This window comes from Dama dama, chromosome 20 (genome assembly GCF_033118175.1).
Source record: "Dama dama isolate Ldn47 chromosome 20, ASM3311817v1, whole genome shotgun sequence".
NCBI lineage: Eukaryota > Metazoa > Chordata > Mammalia > Artiodactyla > Cervidae > Dama > Dama dama.
Window position 1 is genome coordinate 75,543,669 of NC_083700.1, and position 22,589 is coordinate 75,566,257.

Sequence of the window (22,589 nt, forward strand, 5' to 3'; positions counted from 1 at the left end):
GCTGAGCAACCTCTCCCGCCTTAAAACCTTTTCCTTGCACAATGGAATGACTTACTGGCTTCCTGCCAAGACCAAAATAGTCTGGGCTCTATTTATCTGCTCTGAACTCACAAAGGACTGGGAGCGTCACAGTAAAAGCTTCAGTGCTCTTGAATTTGGATGAGCCAGTGCTCACCAAATACACTTGCTTTTTAAATCTCTTTTTGAAGTAAGCTGAGGTGAGGAGGGGAACATCATGCATAGAAGGAATGGAAAGCTTTGGGTTTTTAGTCTTGGTCATAAGCTTCAGGGGCTTCCCAGGTGGCTCAGTGATAAAAGAATCCACCTGACAATGCAGGAGATGTGGTTCGATCCCCAGGTTGGAAAGATTCCCTGGAGTAGGAAATTTCCAACATTCCTGCCTAGAAAATCCCATGGACAGAGGAGCCTGGCAGGCTGCAGTCCATGGAGTTGCAGAGAGTTGGACATGACTGAATGAGCATGCACTCATAAGCTTCAGAAAATTACTATGCATGGGGGGCGGGGGGAATGACTCAGATGGTAACCTGCTATGATAAGCAGCTTATTCACAGGATCTAAGCACTTAGGTTTCCCTGTAACTACAATGGGACACTTAGATGTACCGGTCACCAGAACCCCATCGACTGGCCACCACAGCTTTACACCTTACCTCCACAATAGGATATTTCTTGGCCCAAGTGCTATTTGCTGGATCTGGAATTTCTTTGCTACACCACTGAGGTCTGAGGGCCAAAAGGAGAACAAATACCCTGCAGGTAAAGACAACATGACATCTGGTTAAGTGTGCACACAGTGGCATAGGAACACAGGTTCTTAGTGAAGTGATTTCAATGCAGGCTTATGCAAATGAGTAAAATGTAAATACTGCAGGAGAAAGATGTTGCCTCACCCAAGGCTGGACTAGTTTTCTATGAAGTCTGGACAGATGATAAAGCTTGTACCACAACCACTTAGGGTTTGCTAAATAAACTATGGAACTTTCCCTCAGTATGATGTTTAGCTATCACTGAGCAGCCAAGTACTCATTCAACAGACATTGACTGAATCCCTAATGTATGACCAACACAGTGCCATATGCTGTGTGGATAAAACAGCAAATAAGAGGACATGGTCAATACCCTCTTGGGGAGATTACTTTTTAGTAAATTAGAATGTTTATAAAGAGCTTATAATGGCAAATAAACTGTTTTGCTAAAAGTAAATAAAGAGTAAAACAGGATACAAGTGGCATAAACAGCTTGGACATAACCAAGCTTAAAAAAAAAAAAAGCCAAGAAAAAAATACCGTATGGAAATATCCAACAGTAGTTGTATTTGGTGATCAGAGGGTCTTTTATTTCTTTCCACATCTCTGGGTTTTTGAAGATACTTTAAGATGAGTTTATGATGTGGAAGAAAAAAATCCAAAAAATGTTTCCTACATGCACATGACTTAACTATTTTGACTTTTTTTTTTAATATAAGAGCAATATGAAGCAGTTTTAAAGATGTGGCTTTAATAAATTTTGTTTAATAAGAAAAGTGAACTGCTATGATGTGTTTAGCCCTTTGAAACGAGATGAGGCCATGTGACTAGGTGGTTTTTTTTTGTGTGTGTGTGTGACTAGGTTTTTTTTTTCCCCCCAAAGAAACATGAGCAAAGGTTCCTGTGACCTAGTATAGATCATGCAGATGAGGAAAGCACCCAAAGGATTGTGGGCCAATAAAATGGAAGACAACTGGATCCCTAAATGGCTGTGTAGAGCAGAGCTGGTGACCAATTGGGATGACACACCTTAGAATTATTATATGGGAGAAAAATAAGCTATTTTATTAAAGCCACTATATTTGGAGGTTCTTTTTTTTTTTTTTCTTTAACAGCAGATGCCTCCACCCTAACTGATACTATTTCCCTCAGGAGGATGCATGGGATTCTAGTTGACTCTTTGAGTTCAACTTTTTCAAAGTCTACCTAAAAAGAGCTCTGCTTTGAAATATGTATCACATATGAGAGAGCGTTAATAAATGGAAAGCCTTTCAAACAAGTTCAATGGCCAGTAGAAAATGACTTTGAGGTAGTTTTACTTTGACCTCTTCTCCTATTTTACACAACATCTGAAGAAAACTATTGAATAACTAATTCATTTTAAAAATTCTCCATACCAAATGGTACATGTTTAAAGAAATTTTAGAAACTATAGTTAAACAGAACTAAGATCACCTATGATTCTATCCCCCTGTTATAACCACCATTAATATTTTAGTGTATGTCCTTGGGGAGGGGTATATTAACTGCCATCTAGTACACGTTTTCCCCTCTTTCTTGAAAGGGGACCCTGATTTACTGGGACAACAAGGAGCCCAGCTAAAAGGTCACAGTTTTAAGCATCTCTTGCCTCATCAAGTTCTGGCCAATGAGATGTAACGGAAAGTGTCACGTGCGACTTCTTCACATGAAGGCTCCTGAAGAGGTAGGTATGGACACTTCCCTTCTCCCTGGAGTTGCAGAATGCAGGCAGGCCACAGTTCCTGCAACCGCTGGGCCATGAGGTGAACTTGAGGATAGAAGCCAATGTCGGGACAGTGCAGCAGAAAAAGGAGCCTAGGTCCCTGATGACTAGAGAGCTCCTACACCAGTCGTTACCTGAGTTTACTTCCTTTATCTGAGTGAGAAGCTTAGCTCATCTGTCATATTATTTTGGCATTTTAAGTTATATACAACCAAATTTAATGCTCACTAATACATCTTACATTGTCCGTGTGCATGTGTATATGCACTATCATTTTTTAAAAATGAAAGTACATTTTGTTTTACAACATGCTTTTTAAAATGCCATATAGCAAATATTCATATGATTTACTTTTCTTCTACATCTTTAATGAATGCATAGTATGCTATATGGCTTAAAATATTTTGTGATTTATTTATCCAATTCCATGTTGTCAGGCATTTAGGTTGCTTCAAATTGCTCTCCTTTTATGAACAATACTTCGGTGAACATATTTGCCACTAAATATCTGTATATACCTATGATATACTTAGAATAAATTTCTAGTTAGAAATTGCTAGGGGAAAGGTTTAATGTTTTAAAAAGTTAAACATATACTGTCACTCCAAAAAGCTGAATAGTCTGCTACCAGCAGTGTATGAGAAAATCATTTTTTTGACCCATAGCAGCAACAGCTATTATATGAAAAAGAAAAAAAAACAACTTTTACCAAAGGCAGCAAGTGTAATGAACTTACTTTTGTCGGAAGCAACGCACTGAGAGAATGCCCACCATGATGACAGCCGTGCAGATACTTGGCGCCACAAATGCGCTCCAATTGGCTTTGCCTGCAGCAAAAAGTGAGCAAACCCTGTGACTGAGTTTAGAATGGGTTTAGAAATGTCCTCAGTGAACATTTCTAAATACTGACTGTGGGATCTCCCAGTGGTCCAGTGGCTTGGCGACTCCGTGCTTCCAATGCAGGGGGCCCCAGTTCGATCACTGGTCAGGGTAGTAGATCCCATGTGCTTCAACGAGGAGTTCACATGCCACAACTAAAGATCTTGCATGCTGCAATTAGGACCCAGCATAGCTAAGTAAATGAGTAAATATATAAATACTGACAGTTGGGTGAACTCCCTGGACCTTACAGCTCCTGCTTAGCTGGACTCAGGAACAAGGCTGACTCACTTTTGCCCATTTGGTTAGGGAGAAAGGGCACACAGGGGCCAATCCTATGGTTCTAACAGAGGAGCTCCAATCCTACAAGGGCTCCTTCCTCTACTAGGGGCAGAAGGAAAGGGAGTGTGGTATACAAAGCACTGGCTGTGACCTGGGAGCCCTGGAGTCTTGTCCTGGCTCTGCCACTGGCTGATGTGTGGACCTCAGAGAATTGATCTATAAATGGTGAACGATACCATCTACCTTGCAAGTTGTTGTGAACATTAGAGATGGTGTATTTAAAGCACATAGCCATGTATCTGAACATAGAAGTCCTCAAGAAATGGGAGCTATTAGTTTTACCAAGCCATTAAATAAGCCCTCTAACTTGGGTCTTTGAAATTGTTCTGATTCCTTCCTATAAACAATATTTCATTATGTATTGGAATTTTTCATTAATTCATTCAACATGTAGAGTGTAAACCAACTAACAGACAGGTTAAATGCTGGAATACACAGATGAATAGGACCTGGGCTTTGTTGTCTTAAGAAGTCATGAAGATAGTCCAGATGACTGATGTATAAACATGGAAACAGTAAACTATGATGCCATGGGATACATGTAAAAACAGCATGTATGAGGCACTGTTGCAGAAAACAACATGGGAAACGGTCTCATGAGCAGCTCAGGAAGGTTTCCCCAAAGGCAGGATGTCAAAAGTTTAGAGCTGGATGGCTAGAAGTCAGCTATGTGGACAAGCTAGGGAAGTGCAGACAGACTAGCAGAGTAGGCATGGAAGGAGTAAGCAGAGAGTGCTTCAGCAACCACAGGTAGTCTGGTCTTGCTTTCTAGTACGAACGATGAGTGTGTGGCAGAGGATGGAGCTCGACAGGTGAACGGGACCGGGTCATGCATGGCCTGGTAACAAAGCAGTTTGAATTCTAGCTTGAAAGCCCTTGGGAACCATGGATGGGTTGCAACAGGAGGTAGAATGTCAGCAAGAGGGATCTTGTAGAAAGATTCTTCTTTTGAGAGAGTGAAGAACAGGTTGGGGGTGGGGAGGGTGTACAGGGGGCACTAGTGGCCAGAGACCTGCTACTCCCCTGAGAAGGGTTGTTCCTAGAGCTGAACAGGGGAATTAACACTGGCAGCCTTGTTACCACCCCACACAACTGGCACAATCTGACATTTCTTTAGCATCTGCTTTGCTTTCTGGGCAGATGAGACAAGTCTGGAATACCAGGAGCAGAAAGATGCTGAGTCCTTAATCCAATTAACTGCTCACAAGTTTACTTTCATGCGAGTGCTGGGAGATGAGTTGTCAGTTTTCCCAGTGGAGAAGTATCTAGCATAGGGTCCTGAATGATTAACTTGGTAGTCCTTGTCACAAATAAGAATAGCTTGTTTTATGCTTGGAGCAGATGTAAAAGGCACTGCCAGAGAGAACAGTGAGACTTAGCTGGTAGGAGAGAAACCCATGTTAGCTGGGCCACTTCTTCACATATTCAAACTTAACTTAAAATCAAATCTGAGCCTGATTTGTAGTTCTCCCACTTGCCACCTCTATGACCCTGGGTCATCATTCTGTACCTCATACCTATAAAAAGATGCCCTAGTCCCTCATTCCTTCATTGATTTCATATGGAGTGCCTGGTAGTGTGCCTGGTATAGGCATGCAACACAGCTGCAGTCAGGATTAAATGAGTGAAAGTGTGTGTTATAGGGGGTGAATCGTGTCCTCCACCCTGAAATTCACATGTTGAAGTCTTAACTTCCAATTCCTCAAAAAGTGGCCTTATTTGGAAATAGGGTCATTGCAGAGGCTATTAGTTAAGATAAGGTCAGACTGGAGTAGCTCAGTTCAATTCAGTTCAGTTGCTCAGTCGTGTCCAACTCTTTGCGACCCCATGAATCACAGCACGCCAGGCCTCCCTGTCCATCACCAACTCCCAGAGTTTACTCAAACTCATGTCCATTGAGTCAGTGATTCCATCCAACCATCTCATCCTCTGTCGTCCCCTTCTCCTCCTGCCTTCAATCTTTCCCAGCATCAGGGTCTTTTCAGATGAGTCAGCTCTTCACATCAGGTGGCCAAAGTATTGAAGTTTCAGCTTCAGCATCAGTCCTTCCAATGAGTATTCAGGACTGATTTCCTTTAGGGTGGACTGGTTGGATCTCCTCGCTGTCCAAGGGACTCTCAAGAGTCTTCTCCAACACCACAGCTCAAAAGCATCAATTCTTTGGCACTCAGCTTTCTTTATAGTCCAATTCTCACATCCATACATGACTACTGGAAAAACCATAGCCTTGACTAGACGGACCTTTGTTGACAAAATAATGTCTCTGCTTTTTAATATGCCATCTAGGTTGGTTATAACTTTTCTTCTAAGGAGTAAGCGTCTTTTAATTTAATGGCTGCAGTCACCATCTGCAGTGATTTTGGAGCCCCCAAAATAAAGTCTGTCACTGTTTCCACCGTTTCTCCATCTATTTGCCATGAAGTGATGGGACCAGATGCCATGATCTTAGTTTTCTGAATGTTGAGCTTTAAGCCAACTTTTTCACTCTCTTCTTTCACTTTCATCAAGAGGCTCTTTAGTTCTTCTTTGCTTTCTGCCATAAGTGTGGTGTCATCTGTATATCTGAGGTTATTGATATTTCTCCTGGCAATCTTGATTCCAGCTTGTGCTTCATCCAGCCCAGCGTTTCTCATGATGTACTCTGCATATGAGTTAAATAAACAGGGTGACAATATATGGCCTTGATGTACTCCTTTCCCTATTTAGAACTGGACAAAAAAGATCTTCACAACCCAGATAATCATGATGATCACTCACCTAGAGCCAGACATCCTATGTGAAGTCAAGTGGGCCTAGGAAGCATCACTACGAACAAAGCTAGTGGAGGTGATGGAATTCCAGTTGAGCTATTTCAAATCCTATAAGATGATGCTGTGAAAGTGCTTCACTCAATATGCCAGCAAATTTGGAAAACTCAGCAGTGGCCACAGGACTGGAAAAGGATTCATTCCTATCCCAAAGAAAGGCAATGCCAAAGAATGCTCAAACTACCACACAATTGCACTCATCTCACATGCTAGTAAAGTAATGCTCAAAATTCTCCAAGCCAGGCTTCAACAGTACATGAACTGTGAACTTCCAGATGTTCAAGCTGTTTTTAGAAAAGGCAGAGGGACCAGGAGCCAGAGATTGCCCCCAGATGTGAGCTGTGGGACAGATTCTGTCATAGCCCTCAAAAGAAGCCAACTCTGCTGACACCTTGTTCTCAGACTGCAGCCTCCTGAACTGTGAGGAAATTAATCTCTGTTGTTTAAGCTACTTGGTTATTGTGCAAAGTTTCTGGCACACAAAATATAGTGTGCAAAGTGCTTAACACAGTGCCTGGAGCATGATAACTATCTGATATACAAAAGTTGTTTAAAAAAGTAAGATCATGGCATCCAGTCCCATCACTTCATGGCAAACGGAAGGGGGAAAAGTGGAGGCAGTGACAGATTTCATTTTCTTGGGCTCCAAATCACTGTGGATGGTGACTTCAGCCATGCAATTAAAAGACACTTGCTCCTTGGAAGAAAAGGTATGACAAACCTAGACAGCATATTAAAAAGCAGAGATATAATTTTACTGACAAAGGTCCATATTGTCAAAGCTACAGTTTTTCCAGTCATGTATGGATGTGAGAGTTGGACCATAAGGATGGCTGCCAAAGAATTGATGGTTCTGAACTGTGGTGTTGGAGAAGACTCTGGAGAGTCCCTTGGACAGCGAGGAGATCCAACCAGTCCATCCTAAAGGAAATCAGTCCTGAATATTCATTGGAAAGACTGATGCTGAAGCCGAAGCTTCAACACTTTGGCCATCCGATGCAAAGAGCCTACTCACTGGAAAAGACCCCAATGCTGGGAAAGATTGAGGGCAGGAGGAGAAGAGGGCAACAGAGGATGAGATGGTTGGATAGCATCATGGACTCAATGGACTTGAGTTTAAGCAAACTCAGGGAAATAGTGAAGGACAGGGAAGCCTGGGGTGCTGCAGTTCAAGGAGTTGCAAAGAGTTGGACAATAGTCAAGAGATGTATCCTTGTTGGGATTATGCTCATCTTTCATTGAACAGATAATCAGAGGACAAGTTCTATGTGCTGGGTGGTGTTCCAGACCTTGATAATAAGTGATAGACACTAGTTCCTGCCTGTTGGATTCAGAGTTTTGAATAGGGGTCAAGCGTAGTGCATTATGAAGAAAATATGGATGTGCATTTGGGAAGACTTTCTGGAGGAGGCAACATTTTTGCTGAGTTTTGAAAACTGAGTAGAGACTGTCTCCAAGCAGGTAATAAAATGGTAGGGCACTCTGGTTAGAGGAAATGGCAAACACAAAAGTGTAGCAGCAAGCAAGTAATTAGTGAATTAAAGAAAGTCTGATAATCTCTATATCACATAGTGAGAGTATACTCCTATGGAGGGATCCAGTGGACTTGCCCTCTGTAAGGGTGGTTCTTACCTTGCAGACAAAATTCTCTTTCATTTCCTTGGGGGCTTTCACCGGCAGCTGTCAGAGCTGTCATCCACAGAACATACGTCACTCTGGGCTGCAGGCTGTCTATGGGATGTGAATTTGGGGAGATCCTGTAGGGAATTTCTGAAAGGAAGATAAAGGAGGAAAGGCATGCATTAAAGGAAACACTTGAATGTGGGCTTTTATTCATATTTATTTGTTAATGCCTCATTTAACTTGAAAAAGAAAAGCACACTGCTGTTTTAAAATAGTCCTAATTCATTAGTACTTAATACTTTAAAAGACCCTAGACACTATCATTTATGAGGTGCCATGTCACAGCATATCAAAAGAATTAAATTTTTTTTCTGTGATAAAAATCTTTTCAAAGAATGTGTATTATTTTGCTTTTGAAATTACTTAGCTGTAGTAACTCCTTTTATTTCCTGTAATTATAATGTTTCTGACATTTATCAGGTATATTTGAGAACTCCTGGGGAGGAAATTAAATGTACAAATTATTTTCAATAGAATTTTCAAGAAATTCCATTTCTTAGAAATTTGTGCATTTATCAATTAATAAAATAGACATTTAAGTTACATTTATTAATTCTGATTTCCTTTTTTTTTTTTTTCTAAGTTCTGGGTATTGGTCTTGGTGGGTTTAATCTCTGATCTGCTTCAATTTGACATAAAATCTAAAAAATGAGAGCAACAGTACTTAGATTTATTTTGGTAGTTTAAGCCTAGATTGTCAGTTCTTTATACTTTCAACACCCCTGCAGGTTCTCAGCAGGGAAGATTTGGTTTTTGAGCAATGTGTTGACGCAGTTTTTCTCCTCCAAGAAACATGAATGTCGGTAGCCTTTAGTAAACAGGCAGTCTCCTCCTCCAGGGATCTACTGGGTGTGAGTTTCTGAGTGAGCTCTCAAAAACTGAGGGGAACTGTAAAATTAAGGCTGGAACTTCCACAGGTTTAGCTTACTTGCTCAGCAGACTTGTCCATGTGCTGGTGATCAAAGTGGAAACCAGAACTCAGCACTGTGTGCCTCAACATCATTTATGGGCTTACAAATCCCAGAGTGGGGCTTCCCAGGTGGTGCAATGGTAAAGAATACGCCTGTGAATGCAGGAGATGCCAGTTTGATCCCTGGGTCAGGAAGATTCCCCTGGAGAAGGAAATGGCAACACACTCCAGTATTCTTGCCTGGAAAATTCCATGCACAAAGGAGCCTGGTGGGCTACAGTCCATGTGGCCACAAAGACTGAATGACTGAGCACACACAAATCCTAGGGCAAGTTAGATTTTTCCCCCTGCTTGCTAAATTTATTTCAACAGTCATACATATTTATTATTCATACAAGGCACTAAGACACAGAGTATCAAAGAGTTCACCATCTATTAATAGTAGGGATAACAGACCCCATGACACTCCCACACCCCTGCTTACTATGGGTGACCAGCAAGATGAAGCCCTGTATTATTGAGTTCACTCTGCCCAAAGGTGCTAAGGCCTCAGCAGATCATTTAACAGCTGTGGTTATCAGAGCAATTCCTATATTTTACAGCCTTTTGAGAAGAAGTACCATGTGGAAAATTCCCAACCCTACTTCAACCTGATGAAATTGCTTGCACAGACTTCAGCTATATGATTAAACTAAATTGCGTCTCATTCCCAAGGCAGGGGACCAAAAAAAATAATTTGAGAGAGACTTTCTGCTCATTGTGCTGCAGCAAAGCATGCATGATGAGCACCAGGGAGTCAAATGAGACCTTGGAACACAAGGGGACGTGTTTGAATAGTTTTCTGAGCCAAAAATGTTTACATATACGCACACGCACACACATGCCTATATTGTGTACATTTGAAGAATAAAAACAGAAATTATGGGAGGAGCAGGGAGGAGAGTGATGGTGTCAGCAATCTGGTTGGCAAATAGGCTGAGTTGAGTAATGGGAGAAAGAAGTCATGCAGGAAATACTGGTTCTGCTGCCTCACCTGGGCTGTGATCTGGCAGAGATAAAGGAGGCCATTCAGTCCTTGGGTCTGAAACTTTAGGCTGATGATGGTTAAATGAGAAAGGCACCAGTTTAGGGAGAGGCTAATGGTTGCCAATTTTGAAAGGTGACCAGTAAGAAGGTCAAGTGGTACCAGGCAAAATTGTTGTTGTTGTTTAGTCGCTAAGTTGTGTCTGACTCTTTTGTGACCCTATGGAATGTAGCCCACTCGGCTCCTCGGTCCATGGGATTCTCCAGGAAAGAATACCGGAATGGATTGCCATTTCTTTCTCCAGGGGATCTTCCCGGCCCAGGGATTGAACCCACGTCTCCTGCATTGGCAGGCAGATTCTTTACCACAGAGCCACGAGGGAAGTGCACTAGGCAAAATAGTTGCATGGTTACTGGAAATTAGCTTTGATCTAATCATCTGCATTGTTTTAACAAAGAAGGCAGTATTCACCCATTTGTTACTCAAAAAATACTGTTCTTATTAAACACCTACCGGATGCCTGGCTGTACTGCAAGGAAGGGGGAGACAATGGTGAACTAATAATCATGGTTTCTACCTTCATGTTGGCAAAACAGCCAAGTAATAACAAGTAGTCTGTGTGTGCCTGTAGAGCAGTGAACATGCAGCATCAACACACTTCCAGAGGAGTGGCCATGCTCTGGAATTGCCTGGGGAATGCAGACAGCCCGCCCCAGGGCTCTCTCCTGTCCGGGCAGGGTGAAGTGTTCTTACTGCGCCCTGCTTCTGCTGTTAGGGGCCAGGCCAGAAGACACCTAAGACAAGGGTCCTTCCTCCTGGGAACTCCATGCTCCCTTTGCTGTTGTGGAGCCTTTCTGGTTTCTTTCTCCCTCCTCCCCATCCTATTACCTCCTACCACTCTCTAGAAACTACCCTTGTGGATTCGCCAATGATTTCTGGTTGCCAAATGCAACAGGTAGTTGTCATGAAAATGAAAAAAAAAAAAAAAAAAAACCAACAAAACAGGTAATTGTCAGTCCTTGATAAAGAATTTACATCACTTCTGTGTACTTTTCCATCACCCTGGGTAGACTGTGAGCTCTCTGAAGATAGGGAACAGGTCTTATTTATCTGTAAGTGCTAAGAGGGAAACTATCTAAACTGGTACAAAATAGGGTTTTGAATCTGCACCGTCTTCCTTTTAAACTTATTTTAAAATACCCTTACACAGACTTCAGATTCATCAGATTTGTTGCAAATAAGGTAGGTAATTTCTTCAACATCTACAAGAGCAGATTTTTTAGAACCATCTAACCATGTTGATCTGTTATAAGTAGACATCTCAGTTTAAACTCTATAAAAATTAACATTTAAGGGGGAGAAAATTTCACATAAAGCATTCCAAATGGCCCAGGATGACATCAATTGATGAAGCACCTTTGGGGGTACATTTCAGAACTGACTTACCCTGACAGTGGGTAGCAGTTATGTTCAGTGATATGCTGCATTTAGAAATTGTGGATTACTAAGCAGATTATTGTAAGGTCTCATAGTGGAACACTAAAGAACTATTAAAAAGAAGAATGAGACAAGTCTACATGGACTGATGTGGAAAGATCTCACTATGGATTGCTGTTTTTTGTTGTTTAGTTGCTAGTGAGAGGTAAAGTAAGGTACAGATCAGAATACAGATGGTTATCCCAAATATATGCTAGTATATGCATTAGGTTTTCTTCTGGAAGAACACATAAAGAACTACTAACAGCATAAGTATAGAGGAAAGGATAATTCCCACTTTATATCTTTCTGAACTATTTGAATGGTTTTACCATATGTAAGTATTATATAATAAAAAATTAATTAGCTTTAAAAGTCATAACTTTTAGAAAAGCAATACAGCAGATCTAAGGTCAAGAGAGAGGACCAGTTCCTCAAGTTTACCAGGTAAAAATCACTCTGCAGGCAGCACTCTGGCACCTATATGGCAGGTCGGCTTTGTTACATTCCTCTTGGACCCAATAATTCTCACTAAGGGATAAAATGGTTGCTTCTTTATGATAAATGCTCCTGAAAGAACTCTGGCTGCCTATAAATATGAAAGGGAGGTTCAAGCCAGGAAAAATAAAACAAAACTGCATAAATCAAAGATTAAAACATTAAATCTGGCAAGTGATTTGGAGCTGCTCAGTGAATGAGTGATGAAATCACTTGAGATAATGCTCTAGCCAGAATTTAATTGCTTTAGTATTATTGCATAATTATGGGTCATAAGGAGTTACTTAAATTGTATTTTATCCATTTAAGGAGAAAATAACATGCTATGATGGTATTTGCTAGTGTGGGGATTCAAAGGTTCTCCAAACGCATTCCCTGCAAACCTCAAGGGTCTATATAATGATATCCAAGTGCCTTTATTGCTTTTTTTTTTCTTTATTGCTTTTTGAAATGCTGTCTCCATGTAAGTGAGCTCCTTGAGAGCCTCATTCATTAACGTCATTTCTTCCATTTACTTGGCATGTAACACATATTCAGTAACTTTGTGAGTGTGTATATGTGTTTAGATGTCTTTTATTTATCTTCATTCAATTAACTTTACAAGTACTTATTGAGCACCAACTAAGTACTAGGTATAGCGCTAGCCCTTGCACACACTTGTGTTTTCCCAACATATAAACAAGAAAGGCCCTGTTGCCTTTGTCTCTCACACATACCACAAAGCTGAGGCTGGGAGTTGGAGTCCCGTTCCTTCCAATATATCCTGTAATGGAGGATGCAGCCCATTTGCTCCTGGGCTGGAATTTCGTCCCATGAAATTAAAACGCTCCCCTTTTCCTCTGAGATGGCATTAATGTGGGGGCCACTCAGTGGTGCTGTGAAGTAGAACATAGGAGGCTTTTGTCACCCTCCAAATCTAAACCATTAAACTAGAGCACAGTTGGACAAAAAATCCCAAGACTCACCTTTGTGCTCGGAGCTACCCCGGGTGGAGTTGCACCCTCCCTGGTCCCCTGCAAGCACGTGCACGCGGATTTCATAACAGATGTAGGGTTTTATGTTTTCTGCAAGACATAAAGATAGAGGCTATTCCAGTTCAAAAAAGGGTTTAAACAAAATCACACAGACAGCTTCTGAAACAAAACTCACTTTTAAGGAAAAACTTCGATTTCTACAAATAAATATTTGCTGTTTACAGCAAAATAAGGTTGGTGTTTTGTAGGCATAGCCCTTGAACGGCTCTTCTGATTCCCTAGATACTTGTCATGATCTGACGGGGTGGCGTAGGTGACACATTCCGGTGTGACTAATCAGGGTGCCACTCAGTGTAATCTACCCCTTTGCCCCCCCCTGCCAGCCCTCCACCACACCCCCCCAACCCCCGCCATGTTCCACTCAGATCTCAGTTGCTTCACAGCTTGGAAGACTGGGAAGATACCTGGGGATGCTAATACTCCTTCATATCTTTTAAAGTGCTACACTTTGCAGTTTTCTGTCAGTCATAAGGTTTATTGGCACTCTTCCCTGCCCAAACTCCTTATTTCCATGAATCTCAAATGTCAACTTCCTGTAAAGAAAAGGCCCCTCTCATAGATACTGCCCATGACTTATCTTTAAACTCCCAATGAAAATTTAAAGGAAAAAGATTATTTCTATCAGGTAACTAACTGTAGTCTCATGTGGTCAGAGAAAGGACTCTCTCCCACATTGTTCAATGCCCTGCCGCTGGTAGATTGGGTCCCCTACACTGACAGTTGATTAGGGTTTCACATTTTCTTTTTTGGAAGAGGAATTTTATATCACAGAATAATTTACTAAATAGTGTGTTTTCTATAAAAATCCATTCAGTTCAGTTCAGTCGCTCAGTCATGTCCGACTCTTCGCGACCCCATGAATTGCAGCACGCCAGGCCTCCCTGTCCATCACCAACTCTCAGAGTTTACTCAAACTCATGTCCATCAAGTCGGTGATGCCATCCAGCCATCTCATCCTCTGTTGTCCCCTTCTCCTCCTGCCCCCAATCCCTCCCAGCATCAGGGTCTTTTCCAATCAGTCAACTCTTCGCATGAGGTGGCCAAAGTATTGGAGTTTCAGCTTCAGCATCAGTCCTTCCAATGAACACCCAGGACTGATCTCCTTTAGGATGGACTGGTTGGATCCCCTTGCAGTCCAAGGGACTCTCAAGAGTCTTCTCCAACACCACAATTCAAAAGCATCAATTTTTCGGCTCTCAGCTTTCTTCACAGTCCAACTCTCACATCCATACATGACCACTGGAAAAACCATAGCCTTGACTAGATGGACCTTTATTGGCAAAGTAATGTCTCTGCTTTTTAATATGCTATCTAGGTTGGTCATAACTTTCCTTCCAAGGAGTAAGTGTCTTTTAATTTCATGGCTGCAGTCACCATCTGCAGGGACTTTGAAGCCCCCAAAAATAAAGTCTGACACTGTTTCTACTATTTCCCCATCTATTTGCCATGAAGGGATGGGACCAGATGCCATGATCTTAGCTTTCTGAATGTTGAGCTTTAAGCCAACTTTTTCACTCTCTTCTTTCACTTTCATCAAGAGGCTTTTTAGTTCCTCTTCACTTTCTGCCATAAGGGTGGTGTCATCTGCATATCTGAGGTTATTGATATTTCTCCTGGCAATCTTGATTCCAGCTTGTGCTTCTTCCAGTCCAGTGTTTCTCATGATGTACTCTGCATATTAAATAAGCAGGGTGACAATATATGACCTTGATGTACTCCTTTTCCTTTTTTTATCCTTAAATATCCAGCAAGTAGGTAGTACATAAAGCCAAAATGTGCAACTACTACTGTCCATGAGGAAATAAAAACTCATGCCATGAGCAAGTTCCAATTAGTATTCATGAGCCAAGTGAAGTAGAACAAGGCTGCAATCAGCTTAGCCCTGTCATCCAAAGATGCTTTGTGGGTGGCATCCAGACCCAGAAATCCAAAGGGCAACATGGAATATGGAATTGCTTCATTTGGGAGAGGCTGGTGCCTGGCAGCTCTGTTGCTAGTTCTGGAATGGACCGATCAACCACAGTGCCATGTGGGAGTTCCAGATGAGCACATTAGGCAAGTGGTTTCCTTGCATTTTGCCATGCAAGGTGTGAGTTCAGGGCAGAGGCCTTGGGAACTGCAGCATCAGAAAACCTTGGGCTTCTTGTGAATAGCCTGCCCCTAGTGGAGGAGGGCAGGCTTCCCTTGTGGCTCAGATAGATGGTAAAGAGTCTACCTGCAATGCAGGAGACTGGGGTTCAATCCTGGGTTGGGAAGATCCCCTGGAGGAGGCCATGGCAATCCATCCCAGTATTCTTGCTTGGAGAATCCCATGGACAGAGCAGCCTAGTGGGCTATAGTCCATGGGGTCACAAAGAGTCCGACATGACTGAGCAACTAACACATGGAGGAGAGAAGAAAATGTGGCTCCATAACTTAGCTGACACTTTCTTTTTTATGGAGAGTAGAGCCCGAGCAAGCTTGTTCCCCAATTCTAACCTTAAGAACAACTCCTGTTTTCCTGGCTAATTCTTACATGTGTGTATATGTGTGCTCAGTCAGTCATGTCTGACTCTGCAACCCCATGGCCTGTAGACTGGAGGCTCCTCTGTCCATGGAATTTTCCAGTCAAGAATGTTGGAGTGGGTTGCCATTGCCTACTCCAGGGGAGCTTCCCAACTCAGGGATCGAACCTGCCTCTCTTGGGTCTCCGGCATGAACACACCCTAATCACTGTCTGCTCCCCACCTCAGAAATTCATTAGCCTTTGCTGCTGGTAGATGAAGCCCATTCTCTTAACATTTTCATTTCTTTTTAGAGTCTGGCCCTGACTTCCAGGCCTATTTCTCAAGACTCCCATGCATGCACATACACCTAGCACTCCTGGGCAAAGGCTCTGTCTCCCTATTCATAAACTGTCTCTCAAGTGATTTTTCTGTGGAAAGCTAATGTCACCTATTAAGTTTGGGAGAAGGGAAACACTAAATGATCAGCAATGAGAAGTGATCATAGAGGAAGTATGATGAGAGCATACAGAAGATAAGCCCCAATAGCTAGGCATGAGGGAAGGTTTTCTAGACACCATGATGTCTATGTATCTGTAAAAGGAGTGGTTATATAATAAGGTCAGAACTGTTTTCACCTAGACAAGACAGGACTGACAGTCTCTAGCCTAGACCCCACCAACTTATAATCCAGGAGTTGAACTTCACTGTAGCCCATCTCGAAGCACCCAATTCTACCCCAGCTAGATGCCGGGAAAAAACTGGTACGGATCTTATGGCAATGAGTTATCTTACTCATTGGAGAGGGTAACTTTGAATTCATGATAAGCATGAATTAGTTAAGCTTTAAGTGTTTATTTCCAGAACGTTACGCCAAAACAAACTTATAGTTAATCAAGTGTTTTCAGGTAGAAGAATGACTTGAATTAACAGTTAATCTCATCCAGTATTATTGATTTTATTCAAATGAATATGTCTGAATTGCTTAAGAACATTTTAGTTTCCTAAGTATGGAAAAAATTCTCTCTTGTCATTTATTTTAGGCACTGTGTATAGAATTAATAGAATTTCTAAAAAGAAAGATCTGTAGGGACTGTATAGTTCAAACTATCCCAAAGGAGTAAATCCTAATATAATAAGGGTTTACAATTATAGAGCAGTTTAGAGTTTAGTATCTACTGCTTCATCTGATTTGATGGACGTAACAATCATAAAGGGCTTCCCATTAGCTCAGTGGTAAAGAATACACCTGCCAGTGCAGGAGATTCAGGAGACGCAGGTTTGATCCCTGGGTCGGGAAGATCACCTGGAAGAGGAAATGGCAATACACTGCAGTATTCCTGCCGGGGGAAATCCCATGGACAGAGGAGCCTGGTGGGCTACAGTCCATAGGGTCGCAGAGTCAGACATGACTGAGCACACACACACATACACACACACCCTTAAAGGAACACTGATTCCACTTCAGCAACTCTAGGGACAGAGAACGCGCTGCCTCATCAACTGTCCTATTAGAGACCATCAACTGTAAGGGAAGTACTTTCTCAAAATTGAGCTGACATCTGTCTTCAGACAATTTTTATGCAGAGGGCCTTCATTCTGCTCTCCAGAACAACAAAGGACACATACTCTTTCTTACATACATATCGAAGCCAGCAAGAGTCATCAACCACCTCCCACCCCAATCTAGAATACTCTTCTACACGCTAAACGGTTTCCCCATTAAAAGTTTCAGACCCTAAAGGCTTGTTCACCTTCCTCTGATGCTCATGGGGTTATCCAGGCAGCATTCTCTTTAAGTACAGTGATTAAAACTGAACACAACCCACTAGAAGTCTGAGTAGCTAGACTCTAAAAGAGGCACACAGTTAAGGACAGGTTCACATATTATCATGCACCATGCTCTGTTTATTTCTGTGAAAATCTTGTCTCCTCAAGCAGGGTGTGTATAGCCTACTGGACAGGTATAATGGTTGTCATGGTGTAATGAAAATATTATGGGATTTAGAGTTTCAAAACCTATAAAATCTTAGCTCCATCACATATAATAATAATAATGATAGCTAGATTATCGAGCACTTTAAATGTGTTAGGTATTGTTAAAAATGTTTTCTCCTTCAATTAGTCTTCACAATAACCCAGTCAGGTAGGTAATATTACCCCCACTTTCCAGATAAGGAAACTGAGGCACAGAGAAGTTAATTTGCCCTGGATCATACACTTTGATAAGTGACAGAGCCAGGACTCAAACCCAGATAATCTGGCTGTAGAACTTTTCATCACTATGCTGAACTTGTACTTTAAAAATCACATTAACATTTTTAACACATTAAATGAACACATCCATTGCCATAAAGAAAACACATTTATCAACATTGTAAGGGAATACTTCTCAGTGCTCTGTGGTAACCTAAATGGGAAGGAAATTAAAAAAAAAAGAGGGGTTATATATTGGGTTGGCCAAGGAGTTCATTCAGGTTTCCTGTAATATAGAAATATATGCATAGCTGATTCACTTTGCTATTAGTAGAAACTAACATAACATTGTAAAGCAAGTATATGCCAATAAAAATAAATAAACAAATTAATTTGGGGTGATCTGCTGACCTAAATTTGCATTAATAATCTCATGATGATTTTGATTTATTATAGAACAACAATTAGTAGAAGAAAAATAGAAGGAGAAAAATATTGTAGGTTCGGCTTCTGAATGTGTCAGCACATGTGCATGCACACACACACACACACACACACACACACACACACACACAGACACATGTGCCTTGTTCATTGAAATTCATCCTGGAAGATTTTCAAGCAAGTGACCATCTAACTAGCTTAACTCTAGCATGCAAATAATACAATTTCTCTTCGGGAAAATTAAAATAAGAAATTTCCACTAATTGGTTTTGGGTAACATTCATTGGTAAGTAAGGGGAGGGCCTTGAGTATTTCAAACACAAAACAATATGTAGAAGCTGACAGAGTAAGACTTCAGAGTTTATGAATTAAGAACTTGAAAAAAGTAAAGAACTCGAGACATTGCCCTTTAATGTTTGTTTGGCAAATATGTCAGCCACCTCCGGTGCGATTAGGACTAGATCTCTCTGACAGAAGAGGTTAAGGATTCTTTTCACTGGTTAGAAATAGCAAGTCCCATTTAGGAACTGCTTCCATGACAGCATAAGGGTAAGCATCAGACTCTGATAGGAGGAAGACACACACCACTGCAATCATTTATCAAAATGATTAAACAAGCCTTTGGCCACCTTGTTTTCCAATTGTCCAATGTTGCTTATAGGCTTCCCGAGTGGCTCAGTGGTAAAGAATTCACCTGCCAATGCATGAGATGTAGGTTTGATCCTTGGGCCTGGGAAGATCCTCTGGAGAAGGAAATGGCAACCCACTTCAGTATTCCTGCTTGGGAAATTTCATAGACAGAGGACCCTGGTAGGCTACAGTCCATGGGGTTGCAAAGTGTCAGACATGACTTACCGACTAAACAACAATAACAACAATGTTGCTCATGCACAGAATTAAATAACTATTTATGAAATTTCTTTCCAGTTTAAATTCATATTGTATGATACAGAAATTTAAGATGTACTCCAAAGACAAAATGAAATTAAAAAAAAAAAAACACTGGTTAACTTCTGTCCAATCATTTGAATGCATTTTCAGATGCTTTCTATCACTTGATACATGGAACCACTGACAGATTTGGAATTTGAGGATGAGAGACACCAAGTCTCATACAGATAATTCTGGGTTTATTATCACACAAACAATAAGTAGCAGAATTGGAAATGAAAGATCTCCTGGTTTCCTCATCTATAATAGTGGGGGAAATAACTCTTGCTACACATGAATTTCTCACAATTAAATGAACTCCCAAGTGTAAGGTGTCCATCACACTGACTGGCTTTTACTTAGCTTTGAGCCATGCTTGTTGAGTTCATTATTTACTCATCATATATGGCACTGTCCCAGGCACATGAGTTTTCCATAAATCCTAGAGGTTTTAGTCAATCAGTGGGTCTTCTATGGCTGCAGTGGTGCACTCTGATGGGCTCTAGGTCATCACTGCTCGTCTTCTCATGCAGCGGTAACTGAGAGCAAGGCTCTGGGTTCCTGCCTGAAGTTTCCTTGAAAAACATGAACTTAGTAACCCTTGAGAAGGAAGGTGAATATGAAGTACCTGAAATCAGAGCAGACAGGCTGTAGGGGGTACTCCACAACCAGCCGAGAGGGGGCTGCATGCCGCCCCCTGGGTGGAGCTCCCTCCACTCCACCACGTATTTCTGCACAGCAGGGGCAGCTTTCTCTGGAGGTGTCCACGTCACCATGAGCTTGTCCATGCCTTCTGACTTTGCAAAGACCTGTTGAGGAGCCAGCAACTCTTTATGGGGAAAGGTGGGGGGGAAAAAAAAACAAAATCACAGTGGACACAGATATAAAAAACAACCACCCAACCCAGCAAAGTTGCAGCAAGAACCGATCTCTTTCAAAGGACTTCAGGTTCACGGATTTTGTTCAACCAGCTTCTCAGTTCTTGGAGAACAGGCATCAGTGCCAGGACCCTGTGTAGTGTTATTTATGGAATTATTTCCCCTTCATCTTCCATTTCACTTTCCATTTCTGTGTCCCCAAAGGTACTGCTCTATAGTGTTATTTATGGAATTATTTCCCCTTCATCTTCCATTTCACTTTCCATTTCTGTGTCCCCAAAGGTACCTGCTCTAGTGACCTATAATATGCATCCTTCTAATCTACCTCTCCAGAGAAGGCAATGGCACCCCACTCCAGTACTCTTGCCTGGAAAATCCCATGGACGGAGGAGCCTGGTGGGCTGCAGTCCATGGGGTCGCTAAGAGTCAGACACGACTGAGCGACTTCACTTTCATTTTTCACTTTCATGCAGTGGAGAAGGAAATGGCAACCCACTCCAGTATTCTTGCCTGGAGAATCCCAGGGACGGGGGAGCCTGGTGGGCTGCTGTCTATGGGGTCGCACAGAGTCAGACACGACTGAAGGGACTTAGCAGCAGCAATCTACCTCCTATATGTTTATTTACGTATATATGTGTCCTTGAGAATTAGCATTGCTTTCAGTTCGTGTGTCGTATTTTCATGAAACACATTTGCAGTAAATCTAGTGCTTTTCCTAACTTTCATTTTCCCACTCAACAATATGTTTCTAGGATACATCTATTCTGCTGCTATATGAAAATCCAGCTCATTCCTTCAGATTACTGCCTCAACACTTTCTTTGTGCAGTCTCCAAGTGACAAGCAATAGTTTTCTTCCAACTTTTTGTCAACACAAACAAGGATGCAATGAACCTTCTCTTGCATGTCCTTGTGTATGCCTGTCTAAGAGTGTCTCTCTCATCTTCTTACACTGTTGGTAAGAATGTAAATTGGTATAGCCACTGTGGAGAACAGTACAGAGGTTCCTTAAAAAACTAAAACTAGAGCTACCATATGACCCAGCAATCCCACTTCTGGGCAAAGATCTAGAGAAAACCATAATTTGAAAGGATTTATGTACTCAGATATTCATTGCAGTACTATTTACAATAGCCAGGACATGGAAGCAACCTCAATGTCTACTGACAGATGAATGGATAAAGAAGATGTGGCACGTATATACAATGAAATATTACTCAGCCATAAAAAAGGAACGAAATAATGCCATTTGCAGTGACATGGTTGGACCTAGAAATTGTCATACAGAATGAAGTAAGTCAAAAAGAGAAAGACAAATATCATATAATATCACTTATATGTGGAATCTAGAAAAATGGTTCACATGAACTTATTTGCAAATCAGAAATAGAGTCATAGATTAGAAAACAAATTTATGGTCACCAAGGAGGAGGGACGGGATGAATTGGTAGACTGGGATTAACATATACACACTACTATATATAAAATAGATGACTAATAAGAACCTATTGTATAGCACAGGGAACTATACTCAATATTTTGTGATGACCTAAATGAGAAGGAAATCTAACAGAAGAGTATTGCTCAGTCGCTAAGTCATCTCCGACTCTTTGTGACCCCATGGACTGCAGCATGCCATGCTTCCCTGTCCTTCACTATCTCCCAGAGTTTGCTCAAACTCATGTACATTGAGACAGTGATGCCATACAACCATCTCATCCTCTGTTGCCCTCTTTTCCTCTTGTCCTCAATCTTTCCCAGCATCAGGCTCTTGGAATCAGATGGTCAAAGAATTGGAGTTTCAGCTTCAGCATCAGCCTTCCAATGAATATTCAGGGTTGATTTCTTTAGGAGTGACTGGTTTGACCTCCTTCTTGTCCAAGGGATTCTCAAGAGTCTTCTCCAGCACAATTTAAAAGCATCAGTTCTTTGGCACTCAGCCTTCTCTATGGTCCAATTCTCACATCCATACATGACTATTAGAAAAACCATAGCTTTGACAATATGGACCTTTGTCAGTAAAGTGATGTCTCCACTCTTTAATATACTGTCTAGGTTTGTCATAGCCTGTCTTTCAAGGAGCAAGCATCTTTTAATTTCATGACTGCAGTAACTGTTCACAGTGATTTTGGAGCCTAAAAAAATAAAATGTGCCCCTGTTTCCACTTTTTCCTCATCTATTTGCTATGAAGTAATGGGACCAGGTGCCATGATCTTAGTTTTTTGGATGTTGAATTTTAAGCAGCTTTTCCACTCTCCTCTTTCACTTTCATCAAGAGGCTCTTTAGTTCCTGTTCGTTTTCTGCCTTTAGGGTAGTGTCATCTGCATATCTGAGGCTGTTGGATTTTCTCCTGGCAAACTTGATTCCAGTTTGTGATTCATCCAACTCAGCATTTTGCACGATGTACTCTGCTTATAAGTTAAATAAGCAGGGTGACAATATACTGTCATGACGTACTCTTTTCCCAAATTTGAACCAGTGTGGAGTGGATATA

At 41.5% G+C, this 22,589-nt stretch overlaps 1 protein-coding gene across 1 annotated transcript in view; it reads right to left on the reverse strand.

Moving 5' to 3' along the window:
* The window catches only part of IL12RB2 (interleukin 12 receptor subunit beta 2), a 74,007-nt gene that overhangs the window by 8,345 nt on the left and 43,073 nt on the right, over window positions 1-22,589 (reverse strand). The window contains exons 10-15 of the mRNA XM_061121651.1: window positions 19,845-20,045; window positions 13,095-13,193; window positions 12,846-13,004; window positions 8,171-8,308; window positions 3,247-3,337; window positions 671-770 (exon numbers count right to left, since the gene is read on the reverse strand). Coding sequence (XP_060977634.1) covers window positions 671-770; window positions 3,247-3,337; window positions 8,171-8,308; window positions 12,846-13,004; window positions 13,095-13,193; window positions 19,845-20,045 — 788 coding nt within the window. The remainder of the gene's footprint in view (window positions 1-670; window positions 771-3,246; window positions 3,338-8,170; window positions 8,309-12,845; window positions 13,005-13,094; window positions 13,194-19,844; window positions 20,046-22,589) is intronic.